General features: G+C 51.1%; 1 protein-coding gene across 3 annotated transcripts in view; it reads left to right on the forward strand.

Moving 5' to 3' along the window:
• Window positions 1-17,227, forward strand: part of PRKD2 (protein kinase D2) — a 44,244-nt gene that overhangs the window by 4,630 nt on the left and 22,387 nt on the right. For all 3 annotated transcript variants that reach the window (XR_001886053.1, XM_017874312.1, XM_017874313.1), the window contains 7 exons: window positions 1,985-2,116; window positions 8,101-8,255; window positions 8,359-8,581; window positions 11,334-11,411; window positions 11,495-11,648; window positions 13,648-13,765; window positions 14,265-14,342. Coding sequence is in view for 2 of the 3 variants with exons in the window: in XM_017874312.1 (XP_017729801.1) it covers window positions 1,985-2,116; window positions 8,101-8,255; window positions 8,359-8,581; window positions 11,334-11,411; window positions 11,495-11,648; window positions 13,648-13,765; window positions 14,265-14,342 (938 nt within the window). In the remaining variant the exon portion in view is untranslated. The remainder of the gene's footprint in view (window positions 1-1,984; window positions 2,117-8,100; window positions 8,256-8,358; window positions 8,582-11,333; window positions 11,412-11,494; window positions 11,649-13,647; window positions 13,766-14,264; window positions 14,343-17,227) is intronic.

Below are 17,227 nucleotides of genomic sequence, written 5' to 3' on the forward strand. Positions count from 1 at the left end.
AGAAAAGAGTAGAAAAAGAAAAAAAAACAGTTATGATGTCCATGGCTCCTCCCATGAAAATGCTAAATTAAATCGGAATCTCTGCAAAGTGAGACAGGTTCTGCCTATCAGTATTTTAAAAGCCCACCCCGCCCAGGTGATTTTCTCAGACACAGCCAGAAGCCAGTTCACTCACTCACTATAGATAGATAGATGAGCATACTCTCAGCACCTTGGACCAGTCTATGGCCCTTGGTCCCTCTTGAGGGTGGGGGGCAGCTGCCTTTTTCATGGCTGTCTTCCCTGCTGCTCCTGCATACTGCAGTGCTCAGTGAAACCGGCTCAATGAATGAATGACAGAAGTCTGGATTTACACCTTTAGTGACCTCGTTCAGGCTTTAAGTACTCTTTCGTATCATAAGCTGGCCTCACTTGAATGTTTATCTTCATCCTTATCTCTCCCCTAAACCTGAGTTTTGTTTTGTTTTTGTTATTTTTATTTATTTATTTTTTTTTAGATGGAGTCTCCCTCTGTCACCCAGGCTGGAGTGCAGTGGCACAAACTCAGCTTGCTGTAACCTCTGCCTCCTAGGTTCAAGCGATTCTCCTGCCTCAGACTCCCGAGTAGCTGGGATTACAGGCGCCCGCTACCACACGTGGCTAATTTTTGTATTTTCAGTAGAGATGGGATTTCACCTTGTTGGCCAGGCTGGTCTCGAACTCCTGATCTCAAGTGATCTGCCCACCTTGGCCTCTCAAAGTGCTGGGATTACAGGTGTGAGCCACGGCTCCCAGCCTATTATTTTGTTTTGAGGTAGGGTCTTGCTCTGTCACCCAGGCTGGAATGCAGTGGCATGATAACCACTCACTGCAGCCTCTACCTCCCAGACTGAAGCAATCGTCCCGCCTCAGCCTCCCGAGGTGGCTGGACTATAGGCATTATAGTCATGCACCACCACACCGGGCTTTTTTTTTTTTTTTTTTTTTAAGACAGAGCCTTGCTCTGTCGCCCAGGCTGGAGTGCAGTGGCATGATCTTGACTCGCTGCAACCTCTGCCTCCCAAGTTAAGCAATTCTCCTGCCTCAGCCTCCTGAGTAGCTGGGATTACAGGCTTGGCTAATTTTTGTATTTTTAGTAGAGATGGGGTTTCATCATGTTGTTCAGGCTGGTCTTGAACTCCTGACCTCAAGTGATCCGCCCATCCGGGCCTCCCAAAGTGCTGGGATTACAGATGTGAGCCACCACACACAGCCTATCCATGTTTTTTTGTTGGTGGTGGTGGTATTTTTAATTAAAAAAATTTTTAATTTGGTAAAATATACATAAAATAAAAATTACTATTTTAGACCGGGTGCGGTGGCTCACGCCTGTAATCCCAACACTTTGAGAGACTGAGGCGGGCAGATCACCTGAGGTCGGGAGTTTGAGACCATCCTGGCCAACATGGTGAAACTCCGTCTCTACTAAAAATACAAAAATTAGCCGGGCGTGGTGGCGCATGCCTGTAATCCCAGCTACTTGGGAGGCTGAGGCAGGAGAATTGCTTGAACCGGGTGGCGGATGTTTTGGTGAGCCGAGATCGCGCTACTGTACTCCAGCCTGGGTGACAGAGCGAAACTCTGTCTCAAACAAACAAACAAAAACAAAAAACCCCACATTTTAAGCACCTTTAAGCGTACAGTTCAGTAATTTGAAGTTCATGCACACTGTTGTGCAGCCAGTCTCCAGAACTGTTGTCATCTTGCAAAACTGAAGCTCCCTGCCCATTAAACAACTCCCCACTTCCCGATCTGTCCCTGCCTGGGGCATAGGGATATATGTGTTTTGTTCAGGGGTGCCGCTGGGGTTTGAAGCCAGGCAGAATGTAGTATGAGAGCAAATGAATGAAGGAAGGAAAGATCAAAACTTGCGGCTGGGAGGACTGTGAGAAATCAGGGAATGTGGGGTCTGGAAAAGCTTCGGCCTACCCTGCCTCAAGCATCCACCCTTATTTTCCGCCTACAGCCTCGGCCACCTTTGAGGACTTCCAGATCCGCCCGCACGCCCTCACGGTGCACTCCTACCGGGCACCTGCCTTCTGTGACCACTGCGGGGAGATGCTCTTCGGCCTAGTGCGCCAGGGCCTCAAGTGCGATGGTGAGAGCGAAGGGGTTGGGGGTGGGGCCTGGGGCGGGGCTCTGCACCGGGGGCGGAGCCTAATAGTCCTGGCGCGGAGACCGCGTGGGGAGGAGAAGCGGGGCTCAGAGCTGGGGGCGCAGCCTAGGAAGTAATAATGGCAAGAAGGATGGGCCCAGAAGCAGAGCTTGGGGAAGGAGGGGTGGGGCTGGGCCGGGGCTCAGGTCTAGGGGCGGAGCCTAGGAGGTGGAGCTGGGAGGGACAAGTAGGGGCCTAAGAACAGAGCCCAGGGGAGCAGAAGGGTGACTGGGGAAGAGGGTGGGGCCTGTATCAGTCAGGGATCAAGCAAAGAAACAGATCCAGTAGGGGTTATATATTAAGATATTTATATGCAAGGAATCAGCTTACAGAATTGTGTGTGCTAGCTAGGCAACTCAAATCCGACTGGGCACAGTGGGGCAGGCCAGTAATCCCAGCACTTTGGGAGGCCAAGGTGGGTGGTCACTTGAGGCCAGGAGTTCAAGACCAGCCTGGGCAACATAGCAAGACTCTGCCTGTACAAAAAATAATTAACCAAGCATGGTGACAGACATCTGTGGTCCCAGCCACTTGGGAGGCTGAGGCAGGAGGATCACTTGAGCCTGGGAGCTTGAGGCTGTAGTGAGCCCTGATTGCACCACCGCACACCAGTCTGGGTGACAGAGTGAGACCCTGGTTCAAGAAAAGGAAAAAGACCAGGTACAGTGACTCACACCTGTGATCCCAGGACTTTGGGAGGCCGAGGCAGACGGATCACAAGGTCAGGAGATCAAAACCATCCTGGCTCACATGGTGAAACCCCTGTCTCTACTAAAAATACAAAAAATTAGCCGGGCGTGGTGACGGGCTCCTGTAGTCCCAACTACTCTGGAGGCTGAGGCAGGAGAATTGCTTGAACCTGAGAGGCAGAGGTTGCAGTGAGCCAAGATCGTACCACTGCACTCCAGCCTGGTGACAGAACAAGACTCTGTCTGAAAAAAAAAAACAAAAAGAAAAAGAAAAGAAAAAAAGAAAACAAAATCCATCCTATCAGGAAGGGCAGGCGGGAACTCTCAGGCACAAGACGAAGCTGATGTCCACAGGTGGAATTTCTTCATCCGAGAATTCTCTGATCTGTTTTTTAAAACATTCAGCTGATTGAATCAGACCTACCTGGAACAAGCAGGATTACCTCTCCCACTTACAGTCAACTGATGATGGATTTTCATCACATCCAGAAAATACCTCCACTGGGCTGGGTGCAGTGGCTCACACCTGTAATCCAAGCACTCAGGGAGGCCGAGGCGGGTGGATCACCTGAGGTCAGGAGTTCGAGACCAGCCTGGCCAACATGGTGAAACCCCGTCTCTACTAAAAATACAAAAAATTACCCAGCGTGGTCTTGGATGCCTGTAATTCCAGCTACTCGGGAGGCTGAGTCAGGAGAGTCCCTTGAACCCAGGAGGCAGAGGTTGCAGTGAGCCGAGATCACACCATCGCAGCGTGGGCAACAAGAGCAAAATTCTGTCAAAAAAAAAAAAAAAAAAGGAAAAGAAAATACCTCCATGGGGCGTTCTCTTCCCAGTTCTTCCTGGAGTCAGGGAAAAGCTGGGCTGGGAGGGTGAAAAGAAAAAACAAACCTTGGCTGGGCGCGGTGGCTCACACCTATAAACCCAGCACTTTGGAGGCTGAGGCGGGCAGATCATGAGGTCAAGAGATCGAGACCATCCTGGCCAACATAGTGAAATCCCATCTCTACTAAAAATACAAAAATCAGCAGGCGTGGTGGCATGTGCCTGTAGTCCCAGCTACTTGGGAGGCTGAGGTAGGAGAATCACTTGAATCCAGGAGACAGAAGTTGCAGTAAGCCAAGATCTTGCCACTGCACTCCAGCCTGGCAACAGAGCGAGACTCTGACTCAAAAACAAACAAACAAAAACAAACCTTCATGGCAACATCTAGATTAGTGTCTGAATAACTGTGAATCTCGCCTAGCCAAGCTGACACAAACATGACCATCAGGGTCCACCTCTTATCGACCTGGCACCTGTCTTAGTTTGTCAGGGCTGCCATAACAAAATACCACCCTGTATGGCTTAAGTCCAGGAGTTCGAGACCAGCATGGGCAACACGGTGAAACCCTGTCTCTAAAAAGTACAACAAATTGGCCAGGCATGGTGGTGCATATCTCTAGTCCTAGCTACTCAAGAGGCTGAGGTGGGAGAATCACCTGGGCCCAGGAGGTTGAGGCTGCGGTGAGCCGTGTTCACGCCACTGCACTCCAGCCTGGGTGATGGAACACGATTCTGTCTCAGAAAAAAAAAAAAAAAAGCTCACCCAGTCCCGTTGGATTACAGCCATACTGTTTCCACCTCAGTTAACCTTAATTACCTCCATAAAGGCACCATCTCCAAATATAGTTGCATTGGAGGTTAGGGTTTCAACATATAAATTTTGGGGGAGACATGGACATTTAATCCATAACAGGAGTCATACATATCTCCTTAAATCATAGTTTAAAAACATAGTGTTTTTTTTTTTTTTCTTTTGAGCAAGCGTCTTACTCTGTCACCCAGGCTGGAGTGCAGTGGTGGGATCTCTTCCCAGGCTCCGCTTCCCAGGCTCAAGTGATTCTCCTGCCTCAGCCTCCCGAGTAGCTGGGATTACAGGCGCCCGCCACCACTACTGCTCGGCTAATTTTTGTATTTCCAGTAGAGACAGGTTTCACCACGTTGGCCAGGCTGGTCTTGAACTCCTGACCTCAAATGATCCACCTGCCTCGCCCTCCCAAAGTGCTGGGATTACAGGTGTGAGCCACTGCACCTGGCTGAAACATACAGTTCTTTAAGCCAGGATATCTCAAGGTTCAGCCCAAGTGTCAAGATCTATAGGTCCTCTGTCCCTGTTATTCATGCTTCTGAGTGAGAATGTTGAAATCAGGGCTCTGCCTACAGATGAAGGCCATGTACCTGCATTCGCTATGAGGACAGATGACAGGTGAGGACCATCCATTCTGTGATGAGACCCTGTGGCTCCATTTTTTTTTTTTTGAGACAGAGTCTTGCTCCGTCACCCAGGATGGAGTTCAGCAGCATGGCCTTGGCTCACTGCAATCTCTGCCTCCCGAGTTCAAGCAATTCTCCTGCCTCGGCCTCCCAAATAGCTGGGATTACAGGTGCATGCCACCACTCCTGGCTAATTTTTGTATTTTTAGTAGAGGCGGGATTTCACCATGTTGGGCAGGCTGGTCTCAAGTATTCCACTCACCTCAGCCTCCCCAAGTGCTGGGATTACAGGCATGAACCACTGCGCTGGGCCCCATGCGCCTCCATTTTTATACAATGTGCCCTGAGATTAGAGGCATGTTTTTGGATGTTCCATTGGGTATTAGGTCTGAGACAGTATCTCTAGCTCCATGGGTGCCATGCTTGTACAGAAATCCAGATTCTGGGCTGGGCGCGGTGGCTCACGCCTGTAATCCCAGCACTTTGGGAGGCCGAGGCAGGCAGATCATGAGGTCAGGAGTTAGAGACCAGCCTGGCCAACATGGTGAAACCTTGTCTCTACTAAAAATACAAAAATTAGCTGGGTGTGGTGGCAGGCGCCTGTCATCCCAGATACTCGGGAGGCTGAGGCAGGAGAATCATTTGAAGCTGGGAGGCAGAGGTTGCAGTGAGCTGAGATCATACATTGCACTTCAGCCTGGGCGACAGGGTGAGACTCCGTCTCAAAAAAAAAACAAAAAAACAAATAAAAGAAATCGTTTCTCCAACATCCTGTGTTCCAGATCATCATACAGTCCTAAATATATTTGTATTATTTAAGGACTCTAGGCCTGCAGAAACTGACTCAGTGCATTCAAAGCTCTTATAAATATTGCCATCGTCCACACACCATATCCAACTCTTGAGGTCTCAGCATATGCAGTCTTCGTCATGGTACAGCCCTGGTGTCATCAAGTCCTAATGGGTTCTCGGCATAGACCTCACTGACCCAGCATCACAGATGATGGTCCCAGTTCCTGTGGTGGCAAGAGAACCCCAAATGACTCCATTCCGACAGGAGTTTAACTCTATCCTGAGACTCATTCTGGGAGTTATAGAGAAGATTCTGAAATTCTGGAAAGCATATGAGTGATTCAAGGCCAACACTGGGAAATGGTTCCCGTATGCAAAGACCATTTGCCCTGCTGAAGCTCTTCTTGCAGGGCCAACACCGTTCTCCAAGCTTGCCTCCGCGATTACACCACGCAGCCAAGACAGTGCCTACAATGAGGAGGTGTGGAACTGGAAAGCCTGGAGCAGGCCGGTACCAGAAGGGCTCCCAAAGGCTGGAGGAACATTCTTCACTGCAGAATAGAGAGCGATCCTGGAATCGTTTGGAATCACTGGAGATGTATTAGAGCGCGCATACACGTTTCCAATGGGAAATGGGGACTTGAGCTGATTCCTCCATGGATGAGGATTTTAAAAGATAAAATAGGCAGGGCACAGTGGCTCACACCTGTAATCCCAACACTTTGGGAGGCTGAGGTGGGAGGATCACTTGAGCCCAGGAGTTCAAGACCAGCCTGGGCAACATAGCGAGACCCCATATGTAAAAAAAAAAAAAAAAAATTACCTGGGCATGGTATCGTACGTCTGTGGTTCCAGCTACTCCGGAGGCTGAGGCAGGAGGATTGCTTGAGCCCAGGAGTTAAAGGCTGCAGGGAGCTATTATTGTGCCATTGTGCTCCAGCCTGGGGTACAGGGAGATCCTGTCTCTACAAAATAAAATAAAGACAATAACAAGTCATACTTCTGCCTAGTATGGTACAATGAACCTGAGTACAACTGATAACTCTTCTTTTTGAGACTGAGTCTCGCTCTGTTGCCCAGGCTGGAGTGCAGTGGCATGATCTCAGCTCACTACAACCTCCGCCTCCTGGGTTCAAGTGATTCTCCTGCCTCAGCCTCCGGAGTAGCTGGGATTATAGGTGTGTGCCACCACACCCGGCTAAGTTTTGTATTTTTAGTAGAGATGGGGTTTTGCCATGTTGGCCAGCGTGGTCTCGAACTCCTGACTTCAAGTGATCCGCCTGCCTTGGCCTCCCAAAGTGGTGGGATTACAGGTGTGAGCCACCATGCCTGGTCCACACTACTAAGATTTAATCACACTACTTAGGGATTGCCTGGATTCCAGGTCTACAGAAAAGAGAAAGTGGGGTATGGGGGGTAAGCAGACCTGGAGGGAGTGATAGTGACCTTAGGGGTGGGGGTGAGGAGAGGCATTTTCTCTTGGAAAGTTGGGGCTGGGGAAAGAAGGGGAACCAAAGGGGCCTCAGAAAAAGGAAGGTCAGGGCTAGAAGGGGGAACAGGTGTCTCTAGGGAGTTGGACAGGAGTTTTGGGGAAGACTAAAAGGAGGTGCTTACCATAGAGTATTGGGGCTGGGTCAGAGCTTTGGAGGGGACTTTTGAGGCACCCCTTGTTGCAGTGGGGAAAGGTAGGGTGTGAGGCGTGTTCAGGCCCTGGGGGACAGCTGGGGTGATGTTGGGGCTACAAGCTGGAACTAGGGGCAGAGCTTTCGAGGGAAGCTTTGAGGTATCCGTTGTTGGAGTAGGAAAATTTTGGATGTGGGGTGTGTTCAGGGTCTGGAGGACAGATGGGGTGATGGCAAGGCTACAAGCTGAAACTAGGGACAGAGCTTTGGGGGGGACCTTTGAGGTGTCCCTTGTTGGAGTGAGAAAAGGGGTGTGGGTATGTTCAGGGTCTAGGGGATAGATGGGGTGATGGTGGGGCTACAAACTGGAACTTGGGGCGGAGCTCTGAGGAGGGGCGGGCCTGGGGGGGGGGGCTGATACACTTACGGGTAGTACCTTTTGGAGGATATCGTGCTGGGGGTGAGGGGACAGGACCAGGTGGGAGATTGGGTGGAAAGGGCAGAGTTCTCAAGAAGAGACCTAGCAGGGGCAGAGGCCATGTCTCTTACTCTCTGGCGCCCCCTGCAGGCTGTGGGCTGAACTACCACAAGCGCTGTGCCTTCAGCATCCCCAACAACTGTAGTGGGGCCCGCAAACGGCGCCTGTCATCCACGTCTCTGGCCAGCGGCCACTCGGTGCGCCTCGGCACCTCCGAGTCCCTGCCCTGCATGGCTGATGAGCTGGTGAGGAGATGGGGCATGGGACGGATTGGTAGCTAGGGGGGTGACGGGGCCCGGGCATGGGGCCAACGCACTGATGTGTCCCTTTCGTTCTTGCCGATGACAGAGCCGTAGCACCACCGAACTCCTGCCTCGCCGTCCCCCGTCATCCTCTTCCTCCTCTTCTGCCTCATCCTACACGGGCCGCCCCATTGAGTTGGACAAGATGCTGCTCTCCAAGGTCAAGGTGCCGCACACCTTCCTCATCCACAGCTATACACGGCCCACCGTTTGCCAAGCTTGCAAGAAACTCCTGAAGGGCCTCTTCCGGCAGGGCCTGCAATGCAAAGGTTAGCTGGGCCCATCGGGGAGGACAGACAGGGTCAGAGCTTCCTCCCTGTCCCAACCTGGTCTTGTGGCAGGACACAAGGATCTCAGCACAGGTATTCTGAGCCTTGGGAGCCCAGGGCCTCAGAAGGGGAGGGCCCTGAATCCTAGCGTTCTGGCACTTTTGGAATTCTAGAATCCTAGAACCTCGGTTTTGTGTATGTGTGTATGTGTATGTGTGTTTTGTGTATGTGTGTGTGTGTTGTTTTTTTTGGAGACAGAGTGTCACTCTATCACCCAGGCTGGAGTGTAGTGGTGCAATCATGGCTCACTGCAGCCTCAACCTCCTGGGTTCAAGTGATCCTCCTGCCTCAGCCTCCTGAGTAGCTAGGACTACAGGTGGTGCCACCACACCCAGCTAATTTTTAAATCATTTCTAAAGATAAGGTATCACTATATTGTCCAGGCTGGTCTTGAACTTCTGGGCTTAAGCAATCCTCCTACCTCGGCCTCCCAAAGTGCTGGGATTACAGGTGTGAGCCACCATGCCCAGCTGAACCTCAGTCTTTAGAACCTTGGAATCCTAGATTCATAAAGCGTTTAGCATGGAATTCTAAAACTGTAGAACCTGAGAATTCTAGAATCAGAACCATAGTGTTCAAAAATTCCAAATGATAGAATTCAGCTAAAATAACAACAGAATTTTAGATTACACATCTTAGATCTCCCAAGTTATAGATTCTCAGAACATGAGATTTTGGAACCATGGGATTTGAAGGTAATAGAAACAGGCACATCAAATTTGAGAGTCTTAGACGTCTAGAATCATATAAACTTGAAACCATCGTAACCTAGAATCCTGGAAATTCTAGACTCCCGGAACTTTGAACTATCAAATTCTAGAATCCAGCCAGGCATGGTGGTTCATGCATGTAATCTCAGCACTTTGGGAGGCCAAGGTAGATGGATCACTTAAGCCTAGGAGTTTAAGACCAGCCTGGGCAACATGGCGAAACCCTGTTTCTACAAAAAAAATTAAAAACTAGCCAGGCGTGGCAGCATGTATCTGTGGTCCCAGCTACTTGGGACTCTGAGGAGGGAGGATTAATTGAGCCCAGGAGGTTGAGGCTGCAGTGAGCCGTGATTGTGTCACTGCATTCCAGCCTGGGTGACAAAGCAAGAACTTGTCTCAAAAAAAGAAAAAAAAAAATTCTAGAACCTCAGAAGTCTAGATCCATATAAACTTAGAAAAATCCAATTCAAGAATGTATTGGAACAATCAAATTCTAGAGCTAAAGAAGCATGGAAACATCAAATTCTAGAATCTTGTATGTATAGAATCCTAGAACCTTGGAATCTGCAGATTCTGGAGGCAGGGAAGCCTAGAATTGTAGAATTCTAGAACTGTCAAATTTTAGAGTTGAGATATATAACACCCTAAAATCTTGGACATTAAAGAGTCTTAGAAGTGTCAAATCATAGATGTCTAGAGTTCTAGAAACTTGGACATCAAACTCTGAAGCCTTAGAAATACGACATCAGGCCGGGGGCGGTGGCTCACACCTGTAATCCCAGCACTTTGGGAGGCTTAGGTGGGTGGATTGTCTGAGCCTAGGAGTTCAAGACCAGCTTGTGCAACATGGAAAGACCCCATCTCTACAAAAAATACAAAAAATTAGCCCGGCATGGTAGTGCGTGCCTGTAGTTTCAGCTACTCAGGAGGCTGAGGTGGGAAGATTGCTTGAGCCTGGGAGGCAGAGGTTGCAGTAAGCCAAGACTGCGCCACTGTACACTCTAGTCTGGGAGAGACTAGAGACACAGCCAGACTATTTCTCAAAAAAAAAAAAAAGAAATACAGAATCATAGAACCTTCATAAAATAGGTTTTTAGTAAACTCTAGAATCTTTGATGTATAGTGTCCCTAGAACCATGGAAACACTGAACTCTACAGCAATGGTTCTCGTCCAGGGGAAGTTTCGCTCCTAGGGGATGTTTCACAAGGGTTGGAGATAGTTTTGTTTGGTACACTGGGATAGTGCCACTGGCGTCCAGTAGATAGAAGTCAGAGATACAGCTAAACATCCTACAACGCACAGAGCAAGTACCCTAAAACAAGGAGTTATCCTGGGCACTATGTTAGTGTCACGGGTTGAGGAACCCAGCCCTAGGGTGTTGAGAGTCTAGAGTCACAGCACATTAGAACCAATAACACACACACACACACACACACACACAAGTCAGGCGCGGTGGCTCACACCGGTAATCCCAGCACTTTAGGAGGCCAAGGTGGGTGGATCAACTGAGGTTAGGAGTTCGAAATCAGCCTGACCAACATGGCAAAACCCCGTCTCTACTAAAAACACACAAAAATTAGCTAGGCTTGGTGGTGGGCACCTGTAGTCCCACGCCCAGCTAATTTTTGTAGTTTTAGTAGAGATGAGATTTCACCATGTAGGGCAGGCTGGTCTCGAACTCCTGACCTCAAATTATCTGTTCTCCCCAGCCTCCCAAAGTACTGAGATTACAGGTGGGAGCCACCGCACCTGGCAGTCATCGGGATTTTGAGTCTAGCCCTCCCACTTAATCAAGACCCCCAGATAGTTAGGCAAACTGTGGCTGAAAGTGGGAAAATGACCAGGGCAGTGGCAGCCAGTGTTCTTACCCAGGCAGCAAGAGTAGACTCTTTTGAGCCTGGGGCTTAGGGTCAAGGTTCAAGCCTTCCAGGTAACCTCTCTTCTCCTTTCTCACTTGTCCCCTTGTTCCCTGTCCTACCAGACTGCAAGTTTAACTGTCACAAACGCTGCGCCACCCGCGTCCCTAATGACTGCCTGGGGGAGGCCCTTATCAATGGAGGTGAGAGGCTGGGGGGACGCTGGGGAGAAAGGGGAAGGGGCAGGACTGGATGGAGGCCCCTCTGACGCCTCCGTCCCCCACAGATGTGCCGATGGAGGAGGCCACCGATTTCAGCGAGGCTGACAAGAGCGCCCTCATGGATGAGTCAGAGGACTCCGGTGTCATCCCTGGCTCCCACTCGGAGAATGCGCTCCACGCCAGTGAGGAGGAGGAAGGCGAGGGAGGCAAGGCCCAGAGGTACGCAGGGAACCCTCCAAGCGACCCTGGGGGAAGACCCTCCTGCACAGTGAACCTCCATTTCTTTTTATCCATAGTGGGCTGACATCACCTTGTATTTGTAAATTTTCCCAGTTCCTGAGGCAAACCTTTTAAAGCACTACAACTTTTTAAAAGTAATTTTTTGTTTTGAGACAGGGTCTCGGTCTGTCACCCAGGCTGGTGCAGTGGTGCAGTCTTGACTCACTGCAGCCTCGACCACCTGGGCTCAAGCGACTCTGCTACCTTAGCCTCCCAAGTAGCTGGGACCACAGGCTTATCCACAACACCCAGCTAATTTTTGTATTTCTGTAGAGACAGGGTCTACCCTATGTTGCCCAGGGTGGTCTTGAACTCCTGACTCCTGAGCTCAAGTGATCCACCCGCCTCAGCCTCCCAAAGGGTCTTGCTTTGTTGCCCACTGGAGTGCAGTGGTGTGGTTGTGACTCACTGTAACCTCAAACTCCTGGGCTCAGGTGATCCTCCTGCCTTGGCCTCCTGAGTATCTGGGACTACAGGGATGCAATGCTATCTGGCTAATTTTTTTTTTTTTTTTTTTAGACAAGCGTTTCACTCTTGTTGCCCAGGCTGGAGTACAGTGACACAATTTCAGTTCAATGAAACCTCCGCCTCCTGGGTTCAAGCGATTCTCCTGCCTCAGCCTCCCGAATAGATGGGACTACAGGCACCCACCCCCATGCCTGGCTAATTTTTTTTGTATTTTTAGTAGAGACGGGGTTTTGCCATGTTGGTCAGGCTGGTCTCGAACTCCTGACCTCAGGTGTTCCATCTGTCTTGGCCTCCCAAAGTGCTGGGATTACAGGCATGAACCACCACGCCCGACCTATATTCTTCTTCTATTTTTTTATTTTTCTTAGAGATAGGGGTCTTGCTATGTTGCCCAGGGTGGTCTTGAACTTCTGGGCTCAAGCAGTCCTCCCACCTCAGCCTCCCAAAGTGCTGGGATTACAGTGTGCGCCACCGTGCCCCCAGCCTACATATTTTGAAACTATATACAGAGTTCACACTTATTCAACTCCACTGGAATGTGAGCTCAGGTGCATGAGGGCAAGGATATTTTCTGCCCTCCCAGGTGCCTAGGACAGGGCTGGCTCAGATCAGGCACTTCCTATCTGGGTGCGGCATGAATGTTTCTTGAGAAAGCTGGCGCAGCACAGTTCACACAGGCGCTGGAGGATGAGAGTCAGCCCAGATCCCAGCTCTACCCCTTCACTTGCTAGGTGCTTCCCTGTGTGCCACGGTTTCCTCCTGGGGCGATGAGGTATCTACCCCACAGGGTGATAAACCTGGGGCAGGGGTAAGCAGGCACCCTCACAGGTGCACCGGAAAATATTTAATGGGCACCTGCTGTGTTCTGACTCCAAGCACACAGCTATGAACAAAAGAGGTAAAAGTCTGCCCTTCTGGAGCTCACGGTCTCAGTGGGGAGACAGCTAATAAATGCATCCATAGCATCGGGTATTGGTGATGGTGATAAAAACAAGAGGAGGCCGGGCGCGGTGGCTCAAGCCTGTAATCCCAGCACTTTGGGAGGCCGAGATGGGCAGATCACGAGGTCAGGAGATCGAGACCATCCTGGCTAACACGGTGAAACCCCGTCTCTACTAAAAAATACAAAAAAAAACTAGCTGGGCGAGGTGGCGGGCGCCTGTAGTCCCAGCTACATGGGAGGCTGAGGCAGGAGAATGGCGTAAACCCGGGAGGCGGAGCTTGCAGTGAGCTGAGATCCGGCCACTGCACTCCAGCCTGGGCGACAGAGCGAGACTCCGTATCAAAAAAAACCCAAAAAACAAAAGACAACTCCCGGGTGTGTGTTGGGGGGGGGGGAATTGTCAAAACAAAAAACAACCAAACAAAAACAGTCCCCAACTCCCTAGTTTCCCAGAGATGCCCCCTGCGGCCCCAAGCAGCATGGTCATTTTCTGCATGTGACTTCTCACCCCTTCCTCTTCCTCCGCAGCTCCCTAGGGTACATCCCCCTAATGAGGGTGGTGCAATCAGTGCGACACACGACGCGGAAATCCAGCACCACGCTGCGGGAGGGTTGGGTGGTTCATTACAGCAACAAGGACACGCTGGTGAGTGGTCGGGGCGGGGCCAGGTGCGGCGGAGTGAAGGTTGGAAGAGGGGCGGCTCAGCTTGAGTAGGCGGGGCTAGGTGGGTGGGGCTGAAGCTAGTCGCGGGCGAGCCAGTAGCGGGCTGGGCCGTGCTGGAGGCGGGGCTTGAATTAGAAGCGTGGGTTATAAGGGTGGGACTAGGGGCAAGAGTTAGGGAAGACACGGGGCTAAGGGCAAGGTTAGGGGCGGGGCTAGAGTTAGGGGAGGAGCTTGGCTGGAGGAAGAGGGCTAAGTGGAGGTGAGTCTGGGGTTAGGGCGTGGGGGCTGGGCCAGGGTTAAGGCTAGGGGCGGGGCTAGGGTTAGGGCGTGTGGGTGGGGTGGGACTACGGCGTGGGGGTAGGTGCTAGGGTTAGGGCGTGCACGTGGTGCTCCAGGCACCTGGAGCCCCAAGCAGTGCCACGGGACCGGGACTGGGCCGGAAAGTCTGGCGGTTCACGTGACTCTTCAAACATCTTTGCAGAGAAAGCGGCACTATTGGCGCCTGGACTGCAAGTGCATCACGCTTTTCCAGAACAACACGACCAACAGATACTACAAGGTAAGCCTCCGGGCTTCCAGCTCCCCCTGGACTTCCCGCTGTGCCCACAAACTTCCCCACACCTCCTCCTACCCCCAGTTACTCCAGACAGATCCTGAAAATCACACCCTCTGCCCACCCCCAGCCTTCCTGCTTCCAGCTCATCAGCAAGAGCTGCCCATCCGATTCTGGCCCCACCACTTTCCAGCGCGGGGGGCCCAGGCAGGTTCCCTACTTCTCAGTGCCTTACGCTTCTCACCTGTAAATATGCCTCAAATGCTAATACCTCAGGACTGGTGCTAGAATTCAAAGAGCCAATCCACTAAACCAATCGGCTTAGGGCGTGGTATATTAAGCTCCCAGTAATTCTAAGGCTGTTCTCACTATTCCTTTATTTTTTATTATTTATTTAGTTTTTGAGATGGAGTCTCACTCTGTCGCCCGGCTGGAGTGCAGTAGCGTGATCTCGGCTCACTGCAACCTCCACTTCCCAGGTTCAAGCGATTCTCCTGCCTCAGCCTCCCGAGTAGCTAGGACTACAGGTGAACACCACCTCACCCAGCTAATTTTTGTATTTTTAGTGGAGACAGGGTTTCACCATGTTGGCCAGGATGGTCTTGATCTCTTGACATCATGATCTGTCCCCCCTCGGCCTCCCAGAGTGCTGGGATTACAGGCATGAGCCACCGCCCCCGGCCTCACTATTCCTTTATAATTAATGTATTGCATTATGTGTGTGTATTTGTCACCACCTCCTGTGCCCACACCGTGTCCCAGCCACTGTCTTCCACCCAGATGGTTGCAGCCTTCTCCTTGCAGGGTTCTTGCTTCTGACCTCAACCTCTGTCATTTCCCCCATAGTAGCCAGGGGAGTCTTTATTAAAACCCTCGAAAACCCCCAGTGGCTCCTATTGTCTTAGAGTAATTAAACCTGGACTCCTGCTGTTACCTGCCCTGGAGTGTCTTCCTTGAACTTCCCATGGCTGGTTCCTTATCATCTTCCCATTTTGCTCAGACCACACCATCTAAAATACTGTCCTTGGCCAGGCATGGTGGCTCGTGCCTATAATCCCAGAGCTTTCAGAGGCTGAGGCGGGAGGATCACTTGAGATCACGAGTTCAAAATCAGTCTGGCCAACATGGTGAAACCCTGTCTCTATTAAAAATACAAAAATTAGCTGGGCGTGGTGGCAGGTGCCTATAACCCCAGCTACTTCAGAGGCTCGGGCAGGAGAATCGCTTGAACCTGGGAGGCGGACATTGCAGTGAGCTGAGATCGCGCCACTGCACTCCTGCCTGGGCCACAGAGCAAGACTCCATCTCAAAAAATAAAATAAAATAAAATGCTGTCCTCACCGTCCCCCTGCCCATGTGCCCATGTCATCGCCTGGTTTTATGGGCTACTTAAGTCATTCATTCTTTCCTCCCTCCTTCCTCCCTCCCTCCTTCCTTTGTCCTTCCTCCCTTCTTCTCCTTTGACACGTTTCCCACCCCATGATCCCTGTGCCTTCTGTCCCGCCTGGGTCCCCTCAGCCTCCTTCCTGGTTTTCTGTCTCCATCTCATTGTATTCCATCTGCCCTCCGCACACAAGCAGATGATGCTCAAAAGCCTTCGGTGGCTTCCTAGGGCCCTTGGACAAAGCCCAGGCTCTTCCTTGTGGCCTGCGAAGCCCTGTGTGGCCTCATTTCCTCCATTTATTATCAAACATTTATTTATTTTTGAGACGGAGTCTCGCTCTGTCACCCAGGCTCGAGTGCAGTGGCGCGTTCTTGGCTCACTGCAACCTCTGCCTCCCTGGTTCAAGTGATTCTCCTACCTCAGCCTCCTGAGTAGCCAGGATTATAGGCATGCCACCATGCCTGGCTAATTTTTGTGTTTTTAGTAGAGATGGGCTTTCACCATGTTGGTCAGGCTGGTCTCAAACTCCTGACTTCATGATCCGCCTGCCTCGGCCTCCCAAAGTGTTGTGATTACAGGTGTGAGCCACCGTACCTGGCTCATTTATTTATTTTGAGGCAAGGTCTTGCTTGTCTCCCAGGTGCAGTGGCATGATCATGGCTCACTGTAACCTCTGCCTCCCTGGCTCAAATAATTGCCCCACCTCCCCAGTAGCTGGGATTACAGGTGCGTACCACCACACCTGGCTAATTTTTGTATTTTTTGTAGAGATGGGGGTCTCATCATGTTACCCTGGCTGGTCTCAAACTCCTGGGCTCCAGTGATCTGCCTGCCTTGGCCTCCCAAAGTGCTGGAATTACAGGCTTATGGCACCATGCCTGACTGATTTTTAAATTTTTTGTAGAGCTGGGGTCTCACTATGTGGCCCAGGCTCGTCTTGAACTCCTGGGCCATCTGCCCTCGTCGGCCTCCCAAAGTGCTGGGAGTACAGGCATGAGCCACCACGTCTGGCCGTCAAATGTTTTATCAAGCTTTTACTGTGTCCAGGCACCGCCCATGTGATGGGAACACAGCTTGGCTTTTGAGCACAGTCTTGCCTCAGGGCCTTTGCACATGCTGTTCCCCTACTCTTTGCCAGCTGACTTCTCTTTTTTTTTTTTTTTGAGGCGGAGCCTCGCTCTGTCACCCAGGCTGGAGTACAGTGGCGCGATCTCGGCTCACTGCAAGCTCCGCCTCCTGGGTTCACGCCATTCTCCTGCCTCAGCCTCCCGAGTAGCTGGGACTACAGGCGCCCGCCACGGCGCCCGGCTAATTTTTTGTATTTTAGTAGAGACGGGGTTTCACCGTGTTAGCCAGGATGGCCTCTCTCTCCTGACCTCGTGATCCGCCCGCCTCGGCCTCCCAAAGTGCTGGGATTACAGGCGTGAGCCACCGCGCTCGGCCTGCCAGCTGACTTCTTACGTTTCTGGTCTCTGCTTCAATATGACTTCTTTTTTTTTTTTTTTTT

The sequence above is a fragment of the Rhinopithecus bieti genome, unplaced genomic scaffold, assembly GCF_001698545.2.
Source record: "Rhinopithecus bieti isolate Rb0 unplaced genomic scaffold, ASM169854v2 scaffold_7888, whole genome shotgun sequence".
NCBI classification, from domain to species: Eukaryota; Metazoa; Chordata; class Mammalia; order Primates; family Cercopithecidae; genus Rhinopithecus; species Rhinopithecus bieti.